This window comes from Gadus chalcogrammus, chromosome 20 (genome assembly GCF_026213295.1).
Source record: "Gadus chalcogrammus isolate NIFS_2021 chromosome 20, NIFS_Gcha_1.0, whole genome shotgun sequence".
NCBI lineage: Eukaryota > Metazoa > Chordata > Actinopteri > Gadiformes > Gadidae > Gadus > Gadus chalcogrammus.
Window position 1 is genome coordinate 407,293 of NC_079431.1, and position 24,022 is coordinate 431,314.

At 52.8% G+C, this 24,022-nt stretch overlaps 2 protein-coding genes across 3 annotated transcripts in view; both read left to right on the forward strand.

Moving 5' to 3' along the window:
• The window catches only part of LOC130373662 (potassium voltage-gated channel subfamily H member 6-like), a 45,281-nt gene extending 41,830 nt beyond the window's left edge, over positions 1 to 3,451 (forward strand). Inside the window, exons 15-16 of the mRNA XM_056580281.1 lie at positions 2,294 to 2,471; positions 3,236 to 3,451. Of these exons, the coding sequence (XP_056436256.1) occupies positions 2,294 to 2,471; positions 3,236 to 3,451 (394 nt within the window). The remainder of the gene's footprint in view (positions 1 to 2,293; positions 2,472 to 3,235) is intronic.
• An 895-nt stretch (positions 3,452 to 4,346) lies between these two features.
• ifih1 (interferon induced with helicase C domain 1) lies at positions 4,347 to 23,961 on the forward strand. Of its 2 annotated transcripts, none has more exons than XM_056579611.1 (16): positions 4,347 to 4,880; positions 5,968 to 6,136; positions 6,298 to 6,387; positions 7,278 to 7,352; positions 13,205 to 13,485; positions 14,288 to 14,495; positions 17,907 to 18,124; positions 18,821 to 18,919; positions 19,040 to 19,163; positions 19,723 to 19,938; positions 20,156 to 20,412; positions 21,472 to 21,621; positions 21,935 to 22,096; positions 22,238 to 22,428; positions 22,530 to 22,623; positions 22,708 to 23,961. In XM_056579611.1, the coding sequence occupies exons 1-16, from the start codon at positions 4,449 to 4,451 to the stop codon at positions 22,894 to 22,896; spliced, it is 2,955 nt and encodes a 984-aa protein (XP_056435586.1). In that variant the 5' UTR covers positions 4,347 to 4,448; the 3' UTR covers positions 22,897 to 23,961. The 2 variants fall into 2 exon arrangements, with proteins under 2 accessions (XP_056435586.1, XP_056435585.1); XM_056579610.1 differs by having other exon boundaries at positions 6,292 to 6,387; positions 22,708 to 23,960.
• The last annotated feature ends 61 nt before the right edge of the window (positions 23,962 to 24,022 follow it).

The window sequence follows — 24,022 nt, forward strand, 5'->3', positions numbered from 1 at the left end:
GCCGTCACTCTGGTGAAGCGTGGTTTAAATCCCTAGAGTGGGAAAGCTTCAATCCCTTTCATCCTCTTCTTTCAATCCCTAACCACGACTACCCTAACCCTAACCACGACTACCCTAACCCTAACCACTACTATCATCACCCTAACCACTACTACCATCACCCTAACCACTACTACCATCACCCTAACCACGACTACCCTAACCCTAATCACTACTATCATCACCCTAACCACTACTACCATCACCCTAACCACTACTACCATCACCCTAACCATTACTACCATCACCCTAACCACTACTACCATCACCCTAACCACTACTACCATCACCCTAACCACTACTACCATCACCCTAACCATTACTACCATCACCCTAACCAATACTACCATCACCCTAACCACGACTACCCTAACCCTAACCATTACTACCATCACCCTAACCATTGCTACCCTAACCACTACTACCATCACCCTAACCAATACTACCATCACCCTAACCATTACTACCCTAACCCCTACTACCATCACCCTAACCATTACTACCATCACCCTAACCACTACTGCCATTACCCTAACCACTACTGCCATCACCCTAACCACTACTGCCATCACCCTAACCAATACTACCATAACCCTAACCACTACTGCCATCACCCTATCCACTACTACCATCACCCTAACCACTACTACCATCACCCTAACCACTACTACCATCACCCTAACAACTACTACCATCACCCTAACCACTACTACCATCACCCTAACCACGACTACCATCACCCTAACCATTACTACCATAACCCTAACCACGACTACCCTAACCACTACTACATAACACTAACCAGGACTACCCTAACCATAACCACTTCTACCCTAACCACTACCACCCTAACCACTACGACCCTAACCACTACGACCCTAACCCTAACCACTACGACCCTAACCACTACTACCCTAACCACTACTCCCTAGTCCCAGCCCCACTGGGGGGCTCCTGACCCTTCTATTGGTTAGGGTTAGCCACTACTACCCTAACCACTACTCCCTAGTCCCAGCCCCAGTGGGGGGCTCCTGACCCTTCTATTGGTTAGGGTTAGGGTTAGCCACTACGACCCTTACCACTACTCCCTAGTCCTGGCCCCAGTGGGGGGCTCCTGACCCTTCTATTGGTTAGGGTTAGCCACTACTACCCTAACCACTACTCCCTAGTCCTGGCCCCAGTGGGGGGCTCCTGATCCTTGTATTGGTTAGGGTTAGCCACTACTACCCTAACCACTACTCCCTAGTCCTTGCCCCAGTAGGGGGCTCCTGATCCTTGTATTGGTTAGGGTTAGCCACTACTACCCTAACCACTACTCCCTAGTCCTAGCCCCAGTGGGGGGCTCCTGATCCTTGTATTGGTTAGGGTTAGGGTTAGCCACTACTACCCTAACCACTACTCCCTAGTCCTGGCCCCAGTGGGGGGCTCCTAACCCTTCTATTGGTTAGGGTTAGGGTTAGCCACTACGACCCTTACCACTACTCCCTATTCCTGGCCCCAGTGGGGGGCTCCTGACCCTTCTATTGGTTAGGGTTAGCCACTACTACCCTAACCACTACTCCCTAGTCCTTGCCCCAGTAGGGAGCTCCTGATCCTTGTATTGGTTAGGGTTAGCCACTACTACCCTAACCACTACTCCCTAGTCCTAGCCCCAGTGGGGGGCTCCTGATCCTTGTATTGGTTAGGGTTAGGGTTAGCCACTACTACCCTAACCACTACTCCCTAGTCCTTGCCCCAGTAGGGGGCTCCTGATCCTTGTATTGGTTAGGGTTAGCCACTACTACCCTAACCACTACTCCCTAGTCCTAGCCCCAGTGGGGGGCTCCTGATCCTTCTATTGGTTAGGGTTAGGGTTAGCCACTACGACCCTTACCACTACTCCCTAGTCCTGGCCCCAGTGGGGGGCTCCTGATCCTTGTATTGGTTAGGGTTAGCCACTACTACCCTAACCACTACTCCCTAGTCCTTGCCCCAGTAGGGGGCTCCTGATCCTTGTATTGGTTAGGGTTAGCCACTACTACCCTAACCACTACTTCCTAGTCCTAGCCCCAGTGGGGGGCTCCTGATCCTTGTATTGGTTAGGGTTAGGGTTAGCCACTACTACCCTAACCACTACTCCCTAGTCCTGGCCCCAGTGGGGGGCTCCTAACCCTTCTATTGGTTAGGGTAAGCCACTACTACCCTAACCACTACTCCCTAGTCCTGGCCCCAGTGGGGGGCTCCTGACCCTTCTATTGGTGCTGTGTTCCTGCAGACTGGAGACCCAGATGGTGTCAGACATCCAGAACATCCTCCAGCTGCTGCAGAGGCAGATCGCGGTGGGCCCCCCCGCCTACAGCACCGTGGCGTCCAGTCCAGACTACCAGAGACCCCCGCTGAAGCCCCTCCCAGCGCCCCTGAACACCATCTCCCTCCTGGGGCAGCCCCCCCACGTGAGGCCTTAACACCCCTGGAGTCTGGGGCCTGTTGACCTTAACACGGCCCCGACGACCGGACCGGGGCCTGTTTACCTTAACACGGTGGGGGGGGGGTGTAGTGAGTAACACGGTGGGGGGGGGGGGGGGGGGGGTAGTGAGTAACACGGTGGGGGGGGGGGTAGTGAGTAACACGGTGGGGGAGGGGGTAGTGAGTAACACGGTGGGGGAGGGGGTAGTGAGTAACAAGGTGGGGGGGGTAGTGAGTAACACGGTGGGGGAGGGGGTAGTGAGTAACACGGTGGGGGAGGGGGTAGTGAGTAACACGGTGGGGGAGGGGGTAGTGAGTAACACGGGGGGGGTAGTGAGTAACACAGGGGGGGGTAGTGAGTAACACGGTGGGGGGGTAGTGAGTAACACGGGGGGGGAATGAGTAACACGGTGGGGGGGGGGTAGTGAGTAACACGGTGGGGGAGGGGGTAGTGAGTAACACGGTGGGGGGTAGTGAGTAACACGGGGGGGGTAGTGAGTAACACGGTGGGGGGGGTAGTGAGTAACACGGTGGGGGGAGGGGTAGTGAGTAACACGGTGGGGGGAGGGGTAGTGAGTAACACGGTGGGGGGGGGGTAGTGAGTAACACGGTGGAGGGGGTAGTGAGTAACACGGTGGGGGGTAGTGAGTAACACGGGGGGGGGGTAGTGAGTAACACGGTGGGGGGGGTAGTGAGTAACACGGTGGGGGGGTAGTGAGTAACTGTCTGCCTGTTCATGTCGTCACTCCAGGGCCCCCCAGCGGAGTGGACCCGCCCAGGGGCCCCCCCAGCGGGCCGGGCCCCCGTGGCCCCTGGCCCCCAGCACCGCCTGGTGGCCCTGCTGACCCACAGCGCCGCCCCCCCCCCACAGCACCGCTCCAGTCTGATGCTGCTGCCGCTGGACACGTCTGCATGCTGCCCCCCCCGCCGCTGCCCGGCCCCCCACCCCGGCCCCCCGGGGCCCTGAACCCGGACCCTGACCCCAGCCCCCCAGGGCCGTGACCCCCCCAGGGCACTGACCCCAGCCCCCTCCCCCCTCCCAGGTGTCCTTCTGACCCTGGCCCCCCGTTAAGTGTTCTTCCAGGCGGTCTCCGTCGGACCCTCGCTGGCCGCTTCCGCTCAGACATGGATGATGTTAAGGAACCTCTGGACCGACAGACTGGGAGGCGGTTGCCTAGCAGCGAGTTCCACAATGGGTTGAAGGGGGGGGTGGGGGGGCTGTCTCTGACTCAGGGTTTATGAACTATTGTACTGCAATACATATATTTAAAAAATATTCTGTAGATATATTTATTCATTGATCTTTGTGCATTATCAATACTGCGATCATGACTATGGATTATGATGTTAATATCAATACTTGATGTTAATGCTGCCACCGGGAACAGTTCTTCAGACGGAGGGTTCGGTCGCATGTGACGAGCCCGACGCCCAGCGGTTGAACATTCGTCCATTTTCTGTTTTTCTCCGTTTCATTTGCCCAAAGCTGAGCACGTTTTATAATACCAATGATGTCCAATTGTCCACTCTTCTCTTGTGAACACTGGGATGGTCTGGGGCTTATCCTTCCTTAAAATGCATGAAAAGAAATCAAGCGAACGCATATTGGCTGTTAGAAAAGACCAATAAAAATAATCGTCGATTCTAAACTAACAAAGAAATGATATTTTTTATCTGTAAATTGCATTAGAAATGGAAGTGTAATAAAATAATGGTAAGAACATTTGTTTGGACTTTTTTCATAATAATGACACAACAATGCTCCATTAATACAGGGAAGTGCCTTCTAAGCAGTGAATACACTGACCCCTGAGGCCGGTTTCGTCCGATGTCTATTCTTGATAAACGAAACTGAAAGTAAAATTGCCCGACGTCATTCTAGTGAGCGACGGGATTGAGGCACTCTGTGCTTAACATACGGCCCCCCTCTGGAGAACACCGCCTTATCTCTACGTTCAGGCATCATGGACTCCAATGATAAACGCTCCGTAGCTCTCATTGAAAACTTCCGAGCCAGATTGCAAACCCTGATCAGAGTCGAGCCGGTCCTGGATCTCATGCACTCCATCGATAAAAAACAGAAGGAGCTGATCATGAGCAAAGCCCGGGCGGAGGGGGAACGGGAGGCGGCCCACCTCCTGATCGACACGGTGATCCGGATGCCGCGGGCCCCCGGATGGTTCCAGGAGTTCTTGGACGCCTTGTCCGCCGCGGGCTGCCGACACGCGGCGGACTACATGGACGTCAGGCCACCGTCCGCCGACTTGGAGGCAGAAAATGATAACCACATCCGGCTGATCGAGCTGCTCTCCGCGAGCCTCCTGGACATGAAGACCTGCGAGGTTTCTACCCACTGCCTCTCATTGGGGATCCTCACAGCGGAGGACGTTGAAAAGGTGAGTTGTAATGGATACACAACCCAATCATCTCAAAGCCGAAATGTAACGAAAAGGAAGAATAAGGACTCTACCGTAACACCTCCTTGCCAAGCAAGTCCGTTAAAGTAGGAAGTTACAGGGCAAATGTGTCCACAGACATGGTGACATGTATGATAGTAGGCATTATTGGCTATTATTATATATTCAGAAACAACACTGCCTCAAAAGGATATTGGCCCAAGCAAGATCAGTAGAGGCATATACTTTTCCCTGAACTTTTAAACGTTGCAAACGTGCAAAAACATAATTATATATTTATGTGGCATTCAGTCCAATGCTTAAATATCTGTGGCATTCAGTAGGCCAATGCTGTGGTAAAGTTTGACCAAGTGTTTCTTTCTGTTCAATAGATATAACTTGAACAATCCCCTGTAGGAGGAATGTGTTAATGTTTGTCCCTATAAAACAATAATGGTAAAAAAATATATATACAAAACATGACGGTAAATCTAAAGTCAAACCGTCCAATCTGAAGGCTCTACTTAACCACTCCCCGTACTCACTTCCACCAATGCAAAGCGAAGAGAACTGAGTAGGGGAGGGCGTAGCCTAACCAGTTTGTGACCGACCCAGAGGAACGCAACGCAAATGTGAACATACATGAGGCTTTAATAAAATCCCGGACGATTTCGGAATTCCGCCCGGACACTTTTTTTTACAAGTGTCTCAAAAAGAGCGCATGTCTGGCCAAAAGAGGACGTCTGTTCACCCTAGGCCTACGTACGGGGAACCCATTTGATGTTGGTGGGCGCTACCCTGGTAATTTCTCTGCGTGAGAAATACGAAGTGCGGCGTGTGACGTGTGCATGGGTTGAATTGCGTGTGTCTCACGCCGAATGCGTGAGACTTGAGCCCTGAAATTATATTTCCCGTAACTTCAAATAGTTTCCCAAAAAATATCCGCAGAACAGTGCGCCGTCTGCCATGAACCTGCAGGTGGCGGTATAACACCACACTGTGATGTAACCGTCCTAACGGTGTTCAAAACCTGCAGATGGCGGTATAACACCACACGTGATGAAGCCTTCTTTTCGGTGTGTCTCAGGTACACGCTGAAACAAATAACCATGGAAACAAATGCGGAGCTCGAGAACTACTGAGAAGAATCATCAGAAATCCTCCCGGTTGGTTCTCGGACTTCCTCGAAGCCCTGCGTGTCACGGAACACCTACCCCTGTGCAAAGAACTGTCCGGTTTGACCATGGACGACAAAGGTGACTTGAAGTTCTAAAATACTATAATTCCAAATGATTGTGCTTTGTAATGCTTAGAGAGTGTGTGTGTGTGTGTGTGTGTGTGTGTGTGTGTGTGTGTGTGTGTGTGTGTGTGTGTGTGTGTGTGTGTGTGTGTGTGTGTGTGTGTGTGTCAGTTCCAGGCGCTGTTCCTAGAGAGGTGGGGCCAGCCGTAGAGGGCTCGCCTGGGGTTGGCCAGGAGCTTCAGGTTCCCAGCAGGGAGAGCTGTGTAGGTGAGGATTGACCTCTCAGACGCTCGGCTGCCATCTGACCGGGGATGAAATGAGAGGAGGAGGAAGATACATCAGCTGGTCTTTAACACTGATCAAACGTCGCTTAACGAAGGTTACAATAAGATCAGAGCCAATGGGTTGCTGAAGAGAAACTGTGCAAACTGAATGCCTAAAGCTGTGCTTTACTAAAGGTTATCTTCATCTTAATCAGGATAGCTTTATCTTCATCGGTACACACCCCTATGGATCTGATATCGTCGTCAGAAACACCAATCTGCAGTTAGTGGCGCTAAAGACACTCCGGTCCCAATGACCCCGCATCAGGCTAAATCACTGAGTGCCACTGCTTGTGTGGACATTAATCTTGTTTAATTCCATCCTTGGGTTGAGTTTCCATGTTCTCTTGGTGTGAATCCTACGGAACCAGTGCCAAGCAGAGCGCACCGAGCCTCCAGTCCTCTGGGGACGCTCTTTGTTCCGGAGCCAACGGGGAGGGTGTGCCGACCAGCTGCTGCACGCCGTGGCCGCTACCATCTCGCTGATTGTGGCTATTTACTGCACTGGCTACGTAGCGACTCACAGGGGAATCCAAAGCGCAGGCAGCTAACCAGCCAACCAGCGCACTGGATCCCATGAACACGTCGTCTCCCCCATGGTCTTAGTCGCTTCAAAATGAATTCCACTCATTTGAAAAAAGTGATGAACTTAGTCTTAGCGTTTAAACATTAAAGAAAAACTAAACCATCCACTATGATCTCTGGCCTCCAGTTTCAGACATGGTCCCGCCCAGAGCCTTTACCTGTCGGGTTGGGTGTCTTTGCCACGCCTGTGAGCCTATGATATGAACGATGAGTCAGGTGAAAGAAAGCCTTGTTCCTTTGTTTCCTCAGACCTGTACAACGACGACAGCAGTGAGACCAGTTCGAGGCAGGAGGACTGTGACCTTTCGCTCAACCTCTCATCAGGTATGTTGGGTTTAATTGCTTGCACACATGACAAACCAATGCACCACAGCAGATCTTTCCCCTGTTCAAGGCAGCGGTAAGGAAGGCTGACCCTTCACTCTGAACATCCAGTCCAATAGGCTGATGTTCTATTTGTACCGAGCTTTCCCCCGTAGTCCGAGTCAGGCTGAACCTCTGCTGGAGGGGTTGGAGGTTCCCTGCCTTCCAGAGAAAAGACCGCATTCCTCGATCGCGGCAGGCCAGGGAATCTGTTCCATGTGTTCCACAACCGCAGCAGCTTCCAGCAGATCGTAATGACAACCACATGCTCACGGTCGCTCTGCGGAGGCCTGGAACACATTCCACAGGGGCTGCTGCCCTGGCTCTAAACAGGCTTCATTCATGGCATGCTTCTAGTGCTTGCCCGTGAAAGTAGTTTGAAAGCCTTTTAAGTGTCCACACAAAATAAACGAACCAACTGAAATGAGGTCAATAAAATGTTTATTTGTCAAGCAAAAATGAAACATTGAAGCATTCGAAGACATTGAGAATAAAACTACGACCAAAGTCGCAAAAGAACCCTTAGAGGGGAGACCTGACCATAAGGCGGCCTCCGTCTCACCCTACGCTCAGACATTAGGGATGGATCAGTGAAGGGTTAGGGTTGAGGTATACGTTAGTGCCGTTTAGGTATTCAGGTACAGCTGGTTAGGTATAGGTGTCGCCGAGTTTAGGGGTTCGGGGTCGCCGAGGTTAGGGGGTCGGGGTCGCCGAGGTTAGGGGGTCGGGGTCGCCGAGGTTAGGGGGTCGGGGTCGCCGAGGTTAGGGGGTCGGGGTCGCCGAGGTTAGGGGTCGCCGAGTTTAGGGATCGGGGTCGCCGAGTTTAGGGGTCACAGAGTTTAGGGGTCACAGAGTTTAGGGGTTTGTTGCAAGCCGTCCCATTAGTCTCCCTCTAAAGAGTTCTCAACTAGGTTTAGAGATTTTATAAATACAATAGCTAGGCTCAAACAGGGTATTCAGAAACACAGCTGGAACGAGGTCTTTGTCAGGTAGACTGGTGTAGATCCACTCGGTTCTGTAGTGGAATGAAGCAGACAACAATGTTAGTTTCAATCAGTCATCCTGTAATGGAGGATGACACTAAGTACATTGATAAGCCGAAGGTAGCTATAGGAATCAAATCCAAACAAGATTTGTTTCCATTGATTGATACCAGGCGAAGAGGAGTTTCTTCATCCAAGTACTCGTGGTATAACAAAGTACACACAAGTCAATGGAGATGTTCCAGGAAGAGCCTAGCTTTCAGATGTTTTGTGAAGACCAGGATGGATTATGCAATTGTTCTTGGAAACATTGAGTCTCCTTCCGAGAGGTCTATTCAAGGTTATTCACAGCTCACCTCGATCTCTGCACGAGGCACCCTTCTGCTGATCCTCCTTCGGCTCCATCTTCAGCTGAAGGAAACAATACAACTCTTGTTCCCTGAGAAGAGTCACAACAAGAGGAACGGGCAGAAATAAAGCATTATGGGGGAATCTAGAAGCAAAACAGGATGGGAGCGACGCTGACAAACCTATTCAGCAGTGAAACCCTTAAAAGTCTTACATGTGCTGCAGAAGGCTGCTCCTGATGTGGTTATCACAATAGCAATGTGAAGACCTTACCAGGGTCCACATCGACTGTGCCGCCCGGGTCTCTGGTCCAGGCCTCTGGTCTCTGGTCCAGGCCTCTGGTCTCTGGTCCAGGCCTCTGGTCTCTGGTCCAGGCCACCGCCCTGGGTCCAGGCCTCTGGTCCAGGCCGCTGGTCCAGGTCACCGCCCCGGGTCCAGGTCTCTGGTCCAGGCCTCCGGTCTCTGGTCCAGGCCACCGCCCCGGGTCCAGGTCTCTGGTCCAGGCCACCGCTTCTGGCTTTGAACTTCCAGTTTAAAGAACATTACCGTTGAGTTATTGAGCAGCTGGAGGGCTGGCTCTGTCATGTGGAGTTAAACCCAGGAAGGCCATATTTAACTCCTATCTATATACCTGATGGTGAGGGGGCAGTAGTCACCACAGGACACTGCTGACCGCCTGCTGCAGGTTCCTAAGGAGAGCCAACTGGTCTTGCATCTTGGTACATGGCATCCTGCTTGGATTCACAGTTTTCAGCGATATAATTTGCTTTTGAAGTATAGTCTTAAAATACTCAACCATGGCTCAAATACCCATACCGTATCAAATACAAACCAAGTAATGATTAAAGTAAAAATTACACGTTTTCAACAAGTAGCTTACCCTTCCGTGTCGGGTATCAGTCTGCCTTCCCAGTGTACGATCGGCACCTTCAGTATACGATCCACACCCCCAGTGGATCCAGAAGACCTAGCAATCATCAAACCTACAGTTTAATGCCAGGAAGGTCCACCTGTCACATCTGCCATTGACTGACCTGAGTGGTTGGACGTCTTGCTCGTACAGAGGGCCACATCCACGACTGGACTGCGTACGCAATCACTCAGTTAGTGTTAGTTAACCTACTCATCCTTACTGTAGTCATATGCTAGGACCGTCTCACCACTCTTCAACCACCCCTGAAGAAAATACAAATCACACTTCGGTACATGATCAATGAATATATTTTGTCAACACATTTAAAACTAAAGTGCTTTAATAAATATAGAAAGTGGTAAACTGTACTTTCCTTCGATGCAGATGTTTGTACAAATCTCCCAACGGACTCTTCCAAATAATTGATTGTAGAAATTCGTCCAGCAATTAAATATGTTTGCATTGAAGCAGCCGCAATTGCCAGTGAAAATGTTTAGGATGGGTAAGCATGCATATACAAACTACAACTGCTAAGCTCAGAAATAACATTTGTAACAAAAACGTTCCCCCAAACCATCCAACGAGGTCAGAGGCAAAACGATTGCCTTGGTCAGATCACGTCGCACAGAGTTAAAGTCAACATCAAGCAGCAGTCCCAACTGCAATCAACGGCTTCAAATGTGTTTGAAAGGAAAATAAAGCGACATCCAACCCAAGCCAAGTAACGAATATTAGAATTGCCAACTTTAACTTGAATGAGATCCACATTCACCGTGCAAATCTTTGTGCTGGAAGAGTTCCTTCAGCCGACCGCAGCCTGACCAGTGAGCCATCTCCTCAATGTTCACCTCTAATGCGGCGCAACTTCACGAGAATAAGTCATCCTAATAATGCTTAAAAAAGCTGAACTACAGTCACAGGATCGCTGCATGGACCTCGGAGCCGGGGGAGAGCAGGAACAACCCTCACCGCTACATTGGACCTGCCAATTCTCACTCTTAACTGAAGGTTTCAAATCATTACATAATGTTCTAATGTCCAAATACAAAAGTAAAGGATAATCCAGTTCATTTAATATTTGGGACCAGCACTACATACAACTTTACACACCAGTCTAGTCATCAGTCTGCCGTCTTTGGCGACCGCCAAATGTCCGGTTGGCTTTAATGAACAGATCAGGCTTAGCTGTTCAGAGTAGCAGGAGGTTTATCACATAGTTGATGTTTCTGCCTTCTAGCTTTTAAACAAACCCTTTGTAGTCGATCAAGTCTGTTGACACCAATTGTAGGTTAGTTTTGCAAGTTTGCTGCCCTAGTTTTCGGTTTGGGAGGCAAATTTTCCATTTTTGTGGAGGCAGAGTTTCCATTTTTGGGGAGGCAGAGTTTCCATTTTTGTGGAGGCAGAGTTTCCATTTTTGTGGAGGCAGAGTTTCCATTTTTGTGGAGGCAGAATTTCCATTTTTGTTGAGGCAGTTTCCATTTTTGTGGAGGCAGAGTTTCCATTTTTGTGGAGGCAGAGTTTCCATTTTTGTGGAGGCAGAGTTTCCATTTTATTGCCAGAGTCAAGTTGGTCTTGATACTAAACTGAAAGAGTGCAGGCCCCAAATAGGAAAAACAGGATTTTTTTAATGTTTTATTCAGACATCAGAACATAAGTAGGCTATCAGAAGTAAGAACCGGTAATGCAGACTGAACCGAAAAAAAGGACAGAGTGGGAGTACTTTCAATATGGCTATTATTCCTCCATGGTCAAACCAGCTTTCATGTTATAATCTTGAGTAGGCCTGGTCCTGGAAGCAGAACACTAGATTCCAAAGCTTCACCCGATGTCCTAGCAGCCATCCTACGATATGTAGTTTTGCTTGCTAAAGCGTTAATATAAAAAAAAACAACGAATGAAAACCCTTTAGAAATGTAGGACAGTAACCCCGACAGACGGGGCCCCCTAACCCAGGAGCCCCCTAACCCAGGAGCCCCCTAACCCAGGAGCCCCCTAACCCCGGAGCCCCCTAACCCAGGAGCCCCCTAACCCAGGAGCCCCCTAACCCAGGACCGACGGAGCCCCCTAACCCAGGAGCCCCCTAACCCAGGAGCCCCATAACCCAGGAGCCCCCTAACCCCGGAGCCCCCTAACCCAGGAGCCCCCTAACCCAGGAGCCCCCTAACCCAGGACCGACGGAGCCCCCTAACCCAGGAGCCCCCTAACCCAGGAGCCCCCTAACCCAGGAGCCCCCTAACCCAGGACCGACGGAGCCCCCTAACCCAGGAGCCCCCTAACCCAGGAGCCCCCTAACCCAGGAGCCCCCTAACCCAGGAGCCCCCTAACCCCGGACCGACGGAGCCTACTAACCTCGGACCGACGGAGCCCACTAACCCCGGACCGACGGAGCCCACTAATCCCGGACCGACGGAGCCCACTAATCCCGGGCCGACGGAGCCCACTAATCCCGGACCGACGGAGCCTACTAATCCCGGACCGACGGAGCCCACTAATCCCGGGCCGACGGAGCCCACTAATCCCGGACCGACGGAGCCCACTAATCCCGGACCGACGGAGCCCACTAATCCCGGACCGACGGAGCCCACTAATCCCGGGCCGACGGAGCCTACTAATCCCGGACCGACGGAGCCTACTAACCCCGGACCGACGGAGCCCACTAATCCCGGACCGACGGAGCCCACTAATCCCGGGCCGACGGAGCCCACTAATCCCGGACCGACGGAGCCTACTAATCCCGGACCGACGGAGCCCACTAATCCCGGGCCGACGGAGCCTACTAATCCCGGACCGACGGAGCCCACTAATCCCGGACCGACGGAGCCCACTAATCCCGGACCGACGGAGCCCACTAATCCCGGACCGACGGAGCCCACTAATCCCGGGCCGACGGAGCCCACTAATCCCGGACCGACGGAGCCTACTAATCCCGGACCGACGGAGCCTACTAATCCCGGACCGACGGAGCCTACTAATCCCGGACCGACGGAGCCTACTAATCCCGGACCGACGGAGCCTACTTATCCCGGACCGACGGAGCCTACTAATCCCGGACCGACGGAGCCTACTAATCCCGGACCGACGGAGCCTACTTATCCCGGACCGACGGAGCCTACTAATCCCGGACCGACGGAGCCTACTAATCCCGGACCGACTGAGCCTAATAACTGGAGGAGTTGATATTGGAGGCTCAGGGTCAACACTTCACATCTCCTCCTCGGTTAACATCACAAACTACACCAAAAAAACAACATATCTGAGGCGTCAAACGAGACCTACTAATGTCCTGCAACATGGATGGAATCAGTTCAAATTAACAAATCTTTAACAAGAACGAACCAAACTGATTCTTCTCTTGTTCGTTCTCAGACTCGACTCCTCCCAGACCCACTAGTCACTGACTCCCAAAAAAAATGCGTGAATTATTCCAAAAGTGGAGTCGGCTTCTATTAAACATATATTATCATTTCCGTAATTTATGTAGGAGTAATTAATAAGTATTTAGTATTGGGGGACAACCTGTCTGTGTGTTGTTGTGGGTTTCTCCTGAGATACTACACTTTGGATTTCAGACAGTGTGGGCGGAGGAGCTGACGAAGGAGGGGCTGACGGAGGGGCTGATGGAGGAGGAGCTGACGGAGGAGCTGACGGAGGGGCTGACGGAGGAGGGGTGATCTCCCTGCGGCCCTACCAGGCGGAGGTCGCGGCCCCCGCCCTGGAGGGGCTTAACGTGATCATCTGCCTGCCGACCGGCAGCGGGAAGACGCGCGTGGCGGTGTACATCACGGGGCAGCACCTGGACGCCCGGCTGGCGCTGGGCCAGCCCGGGAAGGTGGTGGTGCTGGTAAACAAGGTCAGAACACGCCCCCTGGGGACACAAACACCCTCAAATGGGCTGACCCCCGGCCCTTGACCCCTGACCCCTGACCTTAGCATTCAGAGCTGATAGACCGTCCCGAGGTCCATGTGTGGAAGGGGAGCACGTCTGTCTGTCTGTCTGTCTGTCTGTCTGTCTGTCTGTCTGTCTGTCTGTCTGTCTGTCTGTCTGTCTGTCTGTCTGTCTGTCTGTCTGTCTGTGTTTGATTCTGTGTGTGTGTGTGTGTGTGTGTGTGTGTGTTTGACTGAGTGTTTGTGTGTGTGTTTGACTGAGTGTGTGTGAGTGTGAGTGTGAGTGTGAGTGTGTGCGTGTGCGTGTGCGCGTGCGCGTGCGTGTGCGTGTGTGTGTGTGCGTGTGCGTGTGTGTGTGCCATACAGTTTACGTGCAGCTCCACTCTGTTAATATAATCATGGAAAAATACCTACAATTTCTTCTCCTCTTGTAATTTGAGACATCATTTTCCACTGCGATGATGTCATATGTAACCTGACTTCCTTCTTCCTCCCCATCCGACGGTTTTCCCTGTGTTCATTCTTACCAGGGCCAAACTAAGGAGCTCATTATACACCTCGGTACCACAGCGTCTTAAACTAACGCCTGGATGAATAACACTGTTACCCCTACGTCCATCTGAGGAAAATACATAAAACACAGGTGTGTGTCTTTGTGTGTGTGCGCGTGTGTATATGTTTGTGCGTGTGTGTATATGTGTGTGTGTGTGCGTGTGTGTGCGTGTGTGTGTGTGTGTGCGTGCGTGCGTGTGTGTGTGCGTGCTCAGATCCCTCTGGTGGAGCAGCACTACTCCAGTGAGTTCGCTCCGTTCCTCCGGCGCTACAAGGTGGGCCGGGTCAGCGGCAACTCGCAGCTCAAGATCTCCTTCCCCGACATCGTGAGGAACCACGACGTCATCATCTGCACCGCCCAGATCCTGGAGAACCACCTGGCGGGCTCGGAGAACCTGGACGACGAGCGCCTGGAGCTCAGTGGTACGCCACGCCGTGCCTTAGTTAGTCCCACGGGTCGTTGGTGACATGGGTCGTTAGTTAGTCACACGGGTCGTTAGTTAGAGACACGGGTCGTTGGTGACATGGGTTGGTAGTTAGTTACACGGGTCGTTAGTTGGTGACACGGGTCGTTAGTGACACGGGTCGTTAGTTAGAGACATGGGTCGTTAGTTAGAGACATGGGTCGTTAGTTAGTCACACAGGTCGTTGGTGACATGGTTCGTTAGTTAGTCACACGGGTCGTTAGTTAGAGACACGGGTCGTTGGTGACATGGGTCGGTAGTTAGTTACACGGGTCGTTAGTTAGAGACATGGGTCGTTAGTTAGTTACACGGGTCGTTGGTGACATGGGTCGTTAGTGACATGTGTCGTTTGTTAGAGACATGGGTCGGTAGTCACCCGGGAAGTTAGTTAGAGACATGGGTAGTTAGTAAGTCACATGGGTCATTAGTTAGAGACATGGGTCATCAGTAAGAGACATTGGTAGTTAGTTAGTGAGATGGGTCGTTAGTTAGTGACATGGGTTGTTAGTTAGTGACATGGGTCATTAGTTAGTTACATGGGTAGTTAGTGACATGGTTAGTTAGTGAGTGACATGGGTATATAGTTAGTGAGATTGGTCGTTAGTTATTCACATGGGTAGTTGGTAAGTCACATGGGTCTTTAGTTAGTGAGATGGGTCGTTAGTTATTCACATGGGTCGTTAGTTTGTTACAAGGGTAGTTAGTTAGTGACATGGGTTGTGAGTTAGTGACACAGGTCGGTAGTTAGTGACATGGGTCATTAGTTAGTTACATGGGTAATTATTTACATGGGTAGTTAGTTAGAGACATGGGTAGTTAGTTAGAGGCCTGGGTAGTACCGATTTTGAAAAACATTCTTCATGGACTGATCCTGAAATGTGGATCGAATGAGGAAAGGAAATGACCATCAACTAATGTGTTAGCATATTGGGAATGACGAACACTGAGATTAATCCAGAATCCACCTCAAACTAAAGGACGTTTTACTGGCGTCAACACCGGAAGAGCAGTTCCCTGGACGTGGTCAGGTTCCAGCCCTAAGGAGGAGAGGGTGGAGGAGGTGGAGGAGGTGGGGGGTGGAGGAGGCGGGGGCTCCCTGGGTAATACCCTCTGACAGGCTGCTCTTGGCACGGTCCGAGCTGGAGCAGCTCTCTGGAACATCTGCTGTAGAGCCCCGAGCTTCTCTTTCCTCTCTGCTGTCGTCCTGTCGGCTGGCTTCAGGCGGCTGAGGGAGACGTCAGCCCTCCCGTAGACGCTGCATTGCTACTGCTCACCCCTCAATATCACTCCTCCACTCCTCTCTCACTCCTCAATATCACCCCTCCACTCCTCTCTCACTCCTCCATATCACTCCTCTCTCACTCCTCTCTCACTCCTCAATATCACTCCTCCACTCCTCTCTCACTCCTCTCTCACTCCTCCACTCCTCAATATCACCCCTACACTCCTCTCTCACTCCTCAATATCACTCCTCCACTCCTCTCACTCCTCCACTCCTCTCTCACTCCTCAATATCACTCCTCCACTCCTCTCTCACTCCTCTCTCACTCCTCCACTCCTCTCTCACTCCTCAATATCACTCCTCCACTCCTCTCTCACTCCTCTCTCACTCCTCCACTCCTCTCTCACTCCTCCTCTTTCACTCCTCCACTCCTCTCTCACTCCTCCTCTTTCACTCCTCTGATCCTAGCCCTCACTCCTCCTCTTCTCCTCACTCCTCCACACCCCTATCTCACTCCTCTCTTTAACTTCAAATGGCCTGGTGCTCAGGAGGTGTTCTGTGGTCTGCAGTGGAGGTTCTCAGGAGGTGTTCTGTGGTCCACAGTGGAGGTTCTCAGGAGGTGTTCTGTGGTCTGCAGTGGAGGTTCTCAGGAGGTGTTCTGTGGTCTGCAGTGGAGGTGCTCAGGAGGTGTTCTGTGGTCTGCAGTGGAGGTGCTCAGGAGGTGTTCTGTGGTCTGCAGTGGAGGTTCTCAGGAGGTGTTCTGTGGTCTGCAGGGGAGGTTCTCAGGAGGTGTTCTGTGGTCTGCAGTGGAGGTTCTCAGGAGGTGTTCTGTGGTCCACAGTGGAGGTTCTCAGGAGGTGTTCTGTGGTCCGCAGTGGAGGTTCTCAGGAGGTGTTCTGTGGTCTGCAGTGGAGGTTCTCAGGAGGTGTTCTGTGGTCCACAGTGGAGGTTCTCAGGAGGTGTTCTGTGGTCCGCAGTGGAGGTTCTCAGGAGGTGTTCTGTGGTCCACAGTGGAGGTTCTCAGGAGGTGTTCTGTGGTCCACAGTGGAGGTTCTCAGGAGGTGTTCTGTGGTCCACAGTGGAGGTTCTCAGGAGGTGTTCTGTGGTCCACAGTGGAGGTTCTCAGGAGGTGTTCTGTGGTCCGCAGTGGAGGTTCTCAGGAGGTGTTCTGTGGTCCACAGTGGAGGTTCTCAGGAGGTGTTCTGTGGTCTGTAGTGGAGGTTCTCAGGAGGTGTTCTGTGGTCTGCAGTGGAGGTTCTCAGGAGGTGTTCTGTGGTCTGCAGTGGAGGTTCTCAGGAGGTGTTCTGTGGTCTGCAGTGGAGGTTCTCAGGAGGTGTTCTGTGGTCTGCAGTGGAGGTTCTCAGGAGGTGTTCTGTGGTCCACAGTGGAGGTTCTCAGGAGGTGTTCTGTGGTCCACAGTGGAGGTTCTCAGGAGGTGTTCTGTGGTCCACAGTGGAGGTTCTCAGGAGGTGTTCTGTGGTCCACAGTGGAGGTTCTCAGGAGGTGTTCTGTGGTCCGCAGTGGAGGTTCTCAGGAGGTGTTCTGTGGTCCACAGTGGAGGTTCTCAGGAGGTGTTCTGTGGTCTGTAGTGGAGGTTCTCAGGAGGTGTTCTGTGGTCTGCAGTGGAGGTTCTCAGGAGGTGTTCTGTGGTCTGCAGTGGAGGTTCTCAGGAGGTGTTCTGTGGTCCACAGTGGAGGTTCTCAGGAGGTGTTCTGTGGTCCACAGTGGAGGTTCTCAGGAGGTGTTCTGTGGTCCACAGTGGAGGTTCTCAGGAGGTGTTCTGTGGTCCGCAGTGGAGGTTCTCAGGAGGTGTTCTGTGGTCTGCAGTGGAGGTTCTCAGGAGGTGTTCTGTGGTCTGCAGGGGAGGTTCTCAGGAGGTGTTCTGTGGTCTGCAGGGGAGGTTCTCAGGGTCCTCAGGAGGGCGAGTAGGGGGAGGACGGGTCAGACCACAGATCTCCCAATCACAGGCTGCGGTCTGGGAGGGAACATAAGTCACCCTGTTATCTTAAAAAGGGTTAGAAGTTGAAGTTAGAGGTTAACAAACCAAAAGTCTGGGATCCGTCCCACGCTCCCGCCTCTGAAACATTGTGTCTTCTGCGGTCATTCCCACTGAAGATCTCATCCTTCTCCTCCTTCTCCTTCTCTCAGACCTGACGCTGATCGTGATAGACGAGTGTCACCACACCCAGAAGGGCGGGGTCTACAACAACATCATGATGCGCTACCTGAAGCAGAAGTACCGCAACCTGCAGCTCAGCAAGCAGGGCAAGGAGCCGCAGGCCGTGCCCCAGGTCCTGGGCCTCACTGCCTCCCCAGGCGTCGGGGGCGCCACCAAGAGCACCAAGGCTGAGGAGCACATCCTCAAAGTAAAGGCTCACCTCACCCTCCCCCACGCCAGACACAGCCTGCCTCCTCCCTCCTCCTTCCTCCCTCTTCCCTCTCCTTCCTTCTCCATCCTCCTCCCCCTCCTCCTCCTCCTCCCTCCTCCTCCCCCTCCTCCTCCTCCTCCCTCCTCCTCCCCCTCCCTTCCTCCTCCTCCTCCTCCTCCCTCCTCCTCCTCCTCCTCCTCCCTCCTCCTCCTCCTCTCCTCCTCCTCACCCTCCCTCCTCCTCCTCCTCCTCCCCCTCCCTCCTCCTCCTCCCTCCTCCTCACCCTCCCTCCTCCTCCTCCCCACCCTCCCTCCTCCTCTCCCTCCTCCTCCTCCCTCCTCCTCCTCCTCCTCCCTCCTCCTCCTCCTCCCTCCTCCCTCTTCCCTCTCCTTCCTCCTCCCACCTCCCTCGCTCCTCCTACCTCCTCCTCCTCTCCTCCTCCTCCCTCTCCCTCCTCCTCCCTCTCCCTCCTCCTCCTCCCTCCTCCTCACCCTCCCTCTTCCTCCTCCTCACCCTCCCTCCTCCTCACTACTTGTATCATGGGGTAAACCTGATACAAGTAGTGTGTTGTATCATCTAAAACCACATATATAACACGCAACACAACATGTGTGTTCAATATGTGGATTCAGACGTGTTTTTGATCAACCTCACATTTAATTCACACTCCTGTGTTTCTTTTTTTTGTGGTAGATTTGTGCTAATTTGGACGCTTGCAAAATCATGACGTCGAGCAGCGAAGACACGAAGGACCTGTCCAAGAAGGTCTCCATCGTGGAAGAGAGAAAAAAGGTTTTTCCTTTATTTCTATTCATTTATGCTCAAAGTACGCCTAGCTCGAGGCATTGACCCTCGGACAACGCAGCCTCTGAAACCAGCGGTAGACTTCTGGTTTCTGTTCCCTTCCTAAAGGACCCTTTCGGTGACCTCATCAAGGCCATCATGACGGCCATCCACCTGCACGCTGACCTCCACTCCACCTGTGACTTCGGCACACAGACCTACGAGCAGTGGGTGGTGCAGAGAGAGTACAACGGTGAGCTCCTCCTAGTGCCTCCCATCGTTACCAGTACATCACCAGTAAGAACCCAGGGCCCTCACACTGGGAGTCACTTCAACCACTGGGCAGCAGGAACCCAGAGCCCTCCCACTGGGGTCGCCTTAACTCAGGGCCTTCCACCGGGGTCCCCTTAACGGTCCCTTAACTCAGACCCTTCCACCGGGGTCCCCTTAACGGTCCCTTAACTCAGGGCCTTCCACCGGGGTCCCCTTAACGGTCCCTTAATTCAGACCCTTCCACCGGGGTCCCCTTAACGGTCCCTTAACTCAGGGCCTTCCACCGGGGTCCCCTTAACGGTCCCTTAACTCAGACCCTTCCACCAGGGTCCCCTTAAGGGTCCCTTAACTCAGACCCTTCCACCGGGGTCCCCTTAACGGTCCCTTAACTCAGACCCTTCCACCGGGGTCCCCTTAACGGTCCCTTAACTCAGACCCTTCCACCGGGGTCCCCTTAAGGGTCCCTTAACTCAGACCCTTCCCATTGGCAGTCATCTTGACGGTCCCCTTGACTCCTCCCTCCTTGCGTCTCCTCCTAGCGGCCAAAGAGGAGGACCAGAAGGTGAGGGTCTGCGCTGAGCACCTGCGGCGCTACAACGAAGGCCTGCAGCTCAGCAACGTCATCCGGATGTGTGACGCCCTGGAGGTGCTCGGCGCCTTCCAGGAGGAGGAGATGAGGAGGAAGGAGGCTCCTGAAGAGGAGACGCCCATCCAGGTCACAGACACCGAGAGGTTCCTCTTCAAGCTGTTCCAAGGTAGCGTCCCTCTGCGTCTGCCTACGCTGGTACGCTCCACTGGGGGGGGGGTAGTGTGTACGGTCACTGAGAAGAGCTTCCTCTCCGAATGCTCCACCCTCTGTAGCCTCCACCCTGGTTCATACCTCCACCCTCTGTAGCCTCCACCCTGGTTCATAGCTCCACCCTCTGTAGCCTCCACCCTGGTTCACAGCTCCACCCTCTGTAACGTCCTCAGACAGGAGGGCGGAGCTACAGCGGCTGGTGACGATGCCGGAGTACGAGAACAGCAGCCTGTCTACCCTGCGGGTGGAGGTCCTGAAGGAGTTCACCAACAGGGCGGACGCTCGCGGGATCATCTTCACCAAGACCCGACGTAGCGCCATGGCCCTCACCCAGTGGGTGCAGGGCAACGCCAAGTTCGCCGAGGTGGGGGTGAGCGCCAACTACGTCCTCGGGGGAGGAGACCAGAGCAGCGTCAAACCCATGACCAGCGTGAGCCACGTGCACCACCCGACACGCTGCTGCTGCCCCACACCACCCGACACGCTACTGCTGTCCCACCCCCACCCGACACGCTACTGCTGTCCCACCCCCACCCGACATACTGCTGCTGCCCCACCCGACACGCTGCTGCTGCCCCACACCACCCAACAAACTACTGCTGTCCCACACCACCCGACACGCTACTGCTGTCCCACACCACCCGACACGCTACTGCTGCCCCACACCACCTGACACGCTACTAACCCTAACCCTAACATCTAGTGTACCTTATGATACGCCTTAGTGTGTGTTAGGGGTGTAACGGTACACGTATTTGTACCAAACCGTCACGGTACAGAGGTGTACCGCGGTACGTAAATGTGGCGTAGATGGTGGGCAACGATCGCCGAACTATCGAATAGCATCGAATAGTATTTTTGCCAGAAATGCACATCTCTAGCACACGCATTTGGAAGGCACCATCCAGGTGTTACTATCACTGTTGCTGTGGGAAAAAAACAAGCTGCGCAAACCCAGCTCACGACACTATTTCACCAACCCCTGTCTGGCAAATCAGAAATGCAAATGCCATAACCAAGTTTATTGGTGTTTTCATTCCTGCTGATCTACGGCCATTCTCCGTTGTCGACAAACAAGCAGTTTTTTTATTAATTGTCCCCTTAACTATGAACCGTACCGTACCGTGACTTAAAAACCGAGGTACTTACTGAACCGTGACTTGTGTGTACCATTACACACCTAGTGGGTGTTAACGCGTCATCTAGTATGAATTTATAACCTTCAGCTGTATTGAAACATGACAATGGAGAAGAACATTCTATAGCATGCGTGCTAGCATGTTAACCCTTAGCTATCAGCCTGATTCCTATCACACAGGGGTTAGCCCTAACCCTAACCCTGACCCATACCCCTGTGTGAGGGCTAACCCTCACACAGGGGTTAGCCCTAACCCTAACCCTAACCCTATCACACAGGGGTTAGCCCTAACCCTAACCCTAACCCTGACCTTTCCTTCGCTAAACTCTCTGGAATGATTTCCCTTTGAAGGCCGAACAAAAGGATGTTTTGAACAAGTTCCGACACGGAGAAGTCAACTTGCTGATCGCCACCACCGTCGCCGAGGAAGGCTTGGACATACCGGAGTGCAACTTTGTGATTCGCTACGGCCTCGTGACCAACGAGATCTCCATGATTCAGGTCAGTGCTAACAGCCAACATCTGGAACATGTGCAACACCAACCTCCAGCCAGGTGGAGCAGAGGATTGGAGGTCCAAGGACCTGGTGGAGCAGAGGGTTGGAGGTCCAAGGACCTGGTGGAGCAGAGGGTTGGAGGTCCAAGGACCTGGTGGAGCAGAGGGTTGGAGGTCCAGGGACCTGGTGGAGCAGAGTGTGGGAGGTCCAGGGACCCGGTGGAGCAGAGTGTTGGAGGTCCAGGGACCTGGTGGAGCAGAGTGTTGGAGGTCCAGTGACCGGGTGGAGCGTGTACTGACAGTCCGGTGTTCTCCTCAGGCGCAGGGCCGTGCCCGGGCGGAGAACAGCAGCTACACCCTGGTGGACGTGCACGGCTCCGGGGTTGTGGAGAAGGAGTTAGTCAACGAGTTCCGCCAGAAAATGATGAACAAAGCCATCGTGAAGATCGGGAAAATGGATCAAGAGGAATTCAAAAAGAAGGTAAAGGGTCATGAAGATCCCACGTCAGAAGCCCAGCTCGACGCGGCAGATGATAGAGACTAGGGTTAGGGTTAGGGTTAGGCTAGAATAGAATAGAGACTCTGATCCACACTACAGCAATCTTTGTTCCTCTGTCTTCAGATCACCACCTATCAGCTGGAGGCTATCCAGGAGAGGAAGATGCTGCTGAATAAGAAGAAGAAGAAGAAGCAGAACGACAGTCCGTCTGAGGTGTCCTTCAGCTGTCGCGGCTGCAACAAGGACGTGTGCCGTGGAGAGGACATCGAAGTGGTCAGTCAGATGCACCATGTGGTCGTGTCCACAGAGTTCCGGTACGGAGAACACAGGGTCAAGGGTCATGTAGGGACCTTACGGTTTGAGTCCTGTTCAGTACTCTCTGCTGGCGGTTGATTCAGATGTCTTTGTTTAACAGGAGTCTCTACAATAAGAAGGACAACACCAACCTTCAGGAGAGGCTGGTGGAGTACGAGACCAATCAGTTTGTAGCGTGCAACACGTGTGGCCAGGTGGGTTCTGAGGCGTTGAGCATGGTGCCGTTCAGTTGTGCCGTCGCTCTGTGAGGTTCATAACCTGCTCTCCCACTGTGTTAGCGATGGGGGTCCATGATGCTCTACCGTGCCATCGAGCTGCCCAGTCTCCACGTGAAGAACCTGGTGGTCACCTGCAAAGGCAAGAAGATCAGCAAGTGTGCCAAATGGAAAGAGCTGGATGTCTGCTTCCCTGCCTTCGACCTGTCTGCCCACGCCAGCCTGGTGGACGAGGCCCTGGACTCAGACTGAGGACCCGCAGCCTGGTGGACCAGGCCCTGGACTCAGACTGGACCCCCAGCCTGGTGGACCAGGCCCTGGACTCAGACTGAGGACCCCCAGCCTGGTGGACCAGGCCCTGGACTCAAACTGAGGACCCCCAGCCGGTGGACCAGGCCCTGGACTCAGACTGGACCCCCAGCCTGGTGGACCAGGCCCTGGACTCAGACTGAGGACCCCCAGCCTGGGGGACCAGGCCCTGGACTCAGACTGAGGACCCCCAGCCTGGGGGACCAGGCCCTGGACTCAGACTGAGGACCCCCAGCCGGTGGACCAGGCCCTGGACTCAGACTGAGGACCAGCAGGCCCTGGCTCCACTGTCCTGCTAGAGGGCTTCACCTGAGATTAAAGCCACGAACAGGATAAATGATGTGTCGAACAGAGATTAAAAAACACTAGTAGAATAAAGAAAATAATGTGTTCAGTATGAAAGTAATTTTGCTGCTGTGTCTGTCAGGGATAAATCGCTTATGTAAGGGATAATGTATAGATCGCTTCTGTAAGGGATAATGTATAGAACGCCGGTCAGTATCGGGAAGATAAGCCCTGAACTGAAGTAGGGCTGATAAACAGAGAACGTTTTTTTCCGGTAGGCTTCAGATCAGCTGACGACGTCGTTTAGATACCGAGGAAACTGGGGCTGGTAAATTACTGGAATGCTTGTGGAGTGCTACGAAAGACGTGAATCAGAGGCAAACAAACCCCTTTCCTTGAAAGCGGTCAATTACACTTGACAACGGTCAATTATGCAAATATAATTGACCGCCGAACGTTGGGAAGGCCTTAAGTGAATGGAGCATTCTACAGCATTCAGAAGAGCTGTGTAATAACAAAGATGTAAATAGGTGTGCACTGGGTCTGGCTGATGTGTTTTTTTGTGTACAAAGAGACGTCTCCTACTGTCTGTTTAGAGTTACTACTGAATGATGCCGAGCTTCCGTTCTGTGCTGAACGAGGCGCTGTAGGGTTGGCCGTTAACATGACGGAATAACCCAAATGTTCATTTCAAACATTGTCAATAAATTGTAATTGAATATTTATTCCGTGCAGCCTACGGATTTTACTTTACGTAATTATTGTTTTAAGTAGGGGTGTAGTT

Bases quoted from the DNA above. Each gene is read 5' to 3' on its own strand.
- ifih1 (XM_056579610.1), top strand. From the start codon at position 4,449: ATGGACTCCAATGATAAACGCTCCGTAGCTCTCATTGAAAACTTCCGA. The intron at 13,486-14,287 runs GTCAGAACACGC...GTGCGTGCTCAG, and splicing joins TGGTGGTGCTGGTAAACAAG to ATCCCTCTGGTGGAGCAGCA. The intron at 18,125-18,820 runs GTAAAGGCTCAC...TTTTTGTGGTAG, and splicing joins CTGAGGAGCACATCCTCAAA to ATTTGTGCTAATTTGGACGC.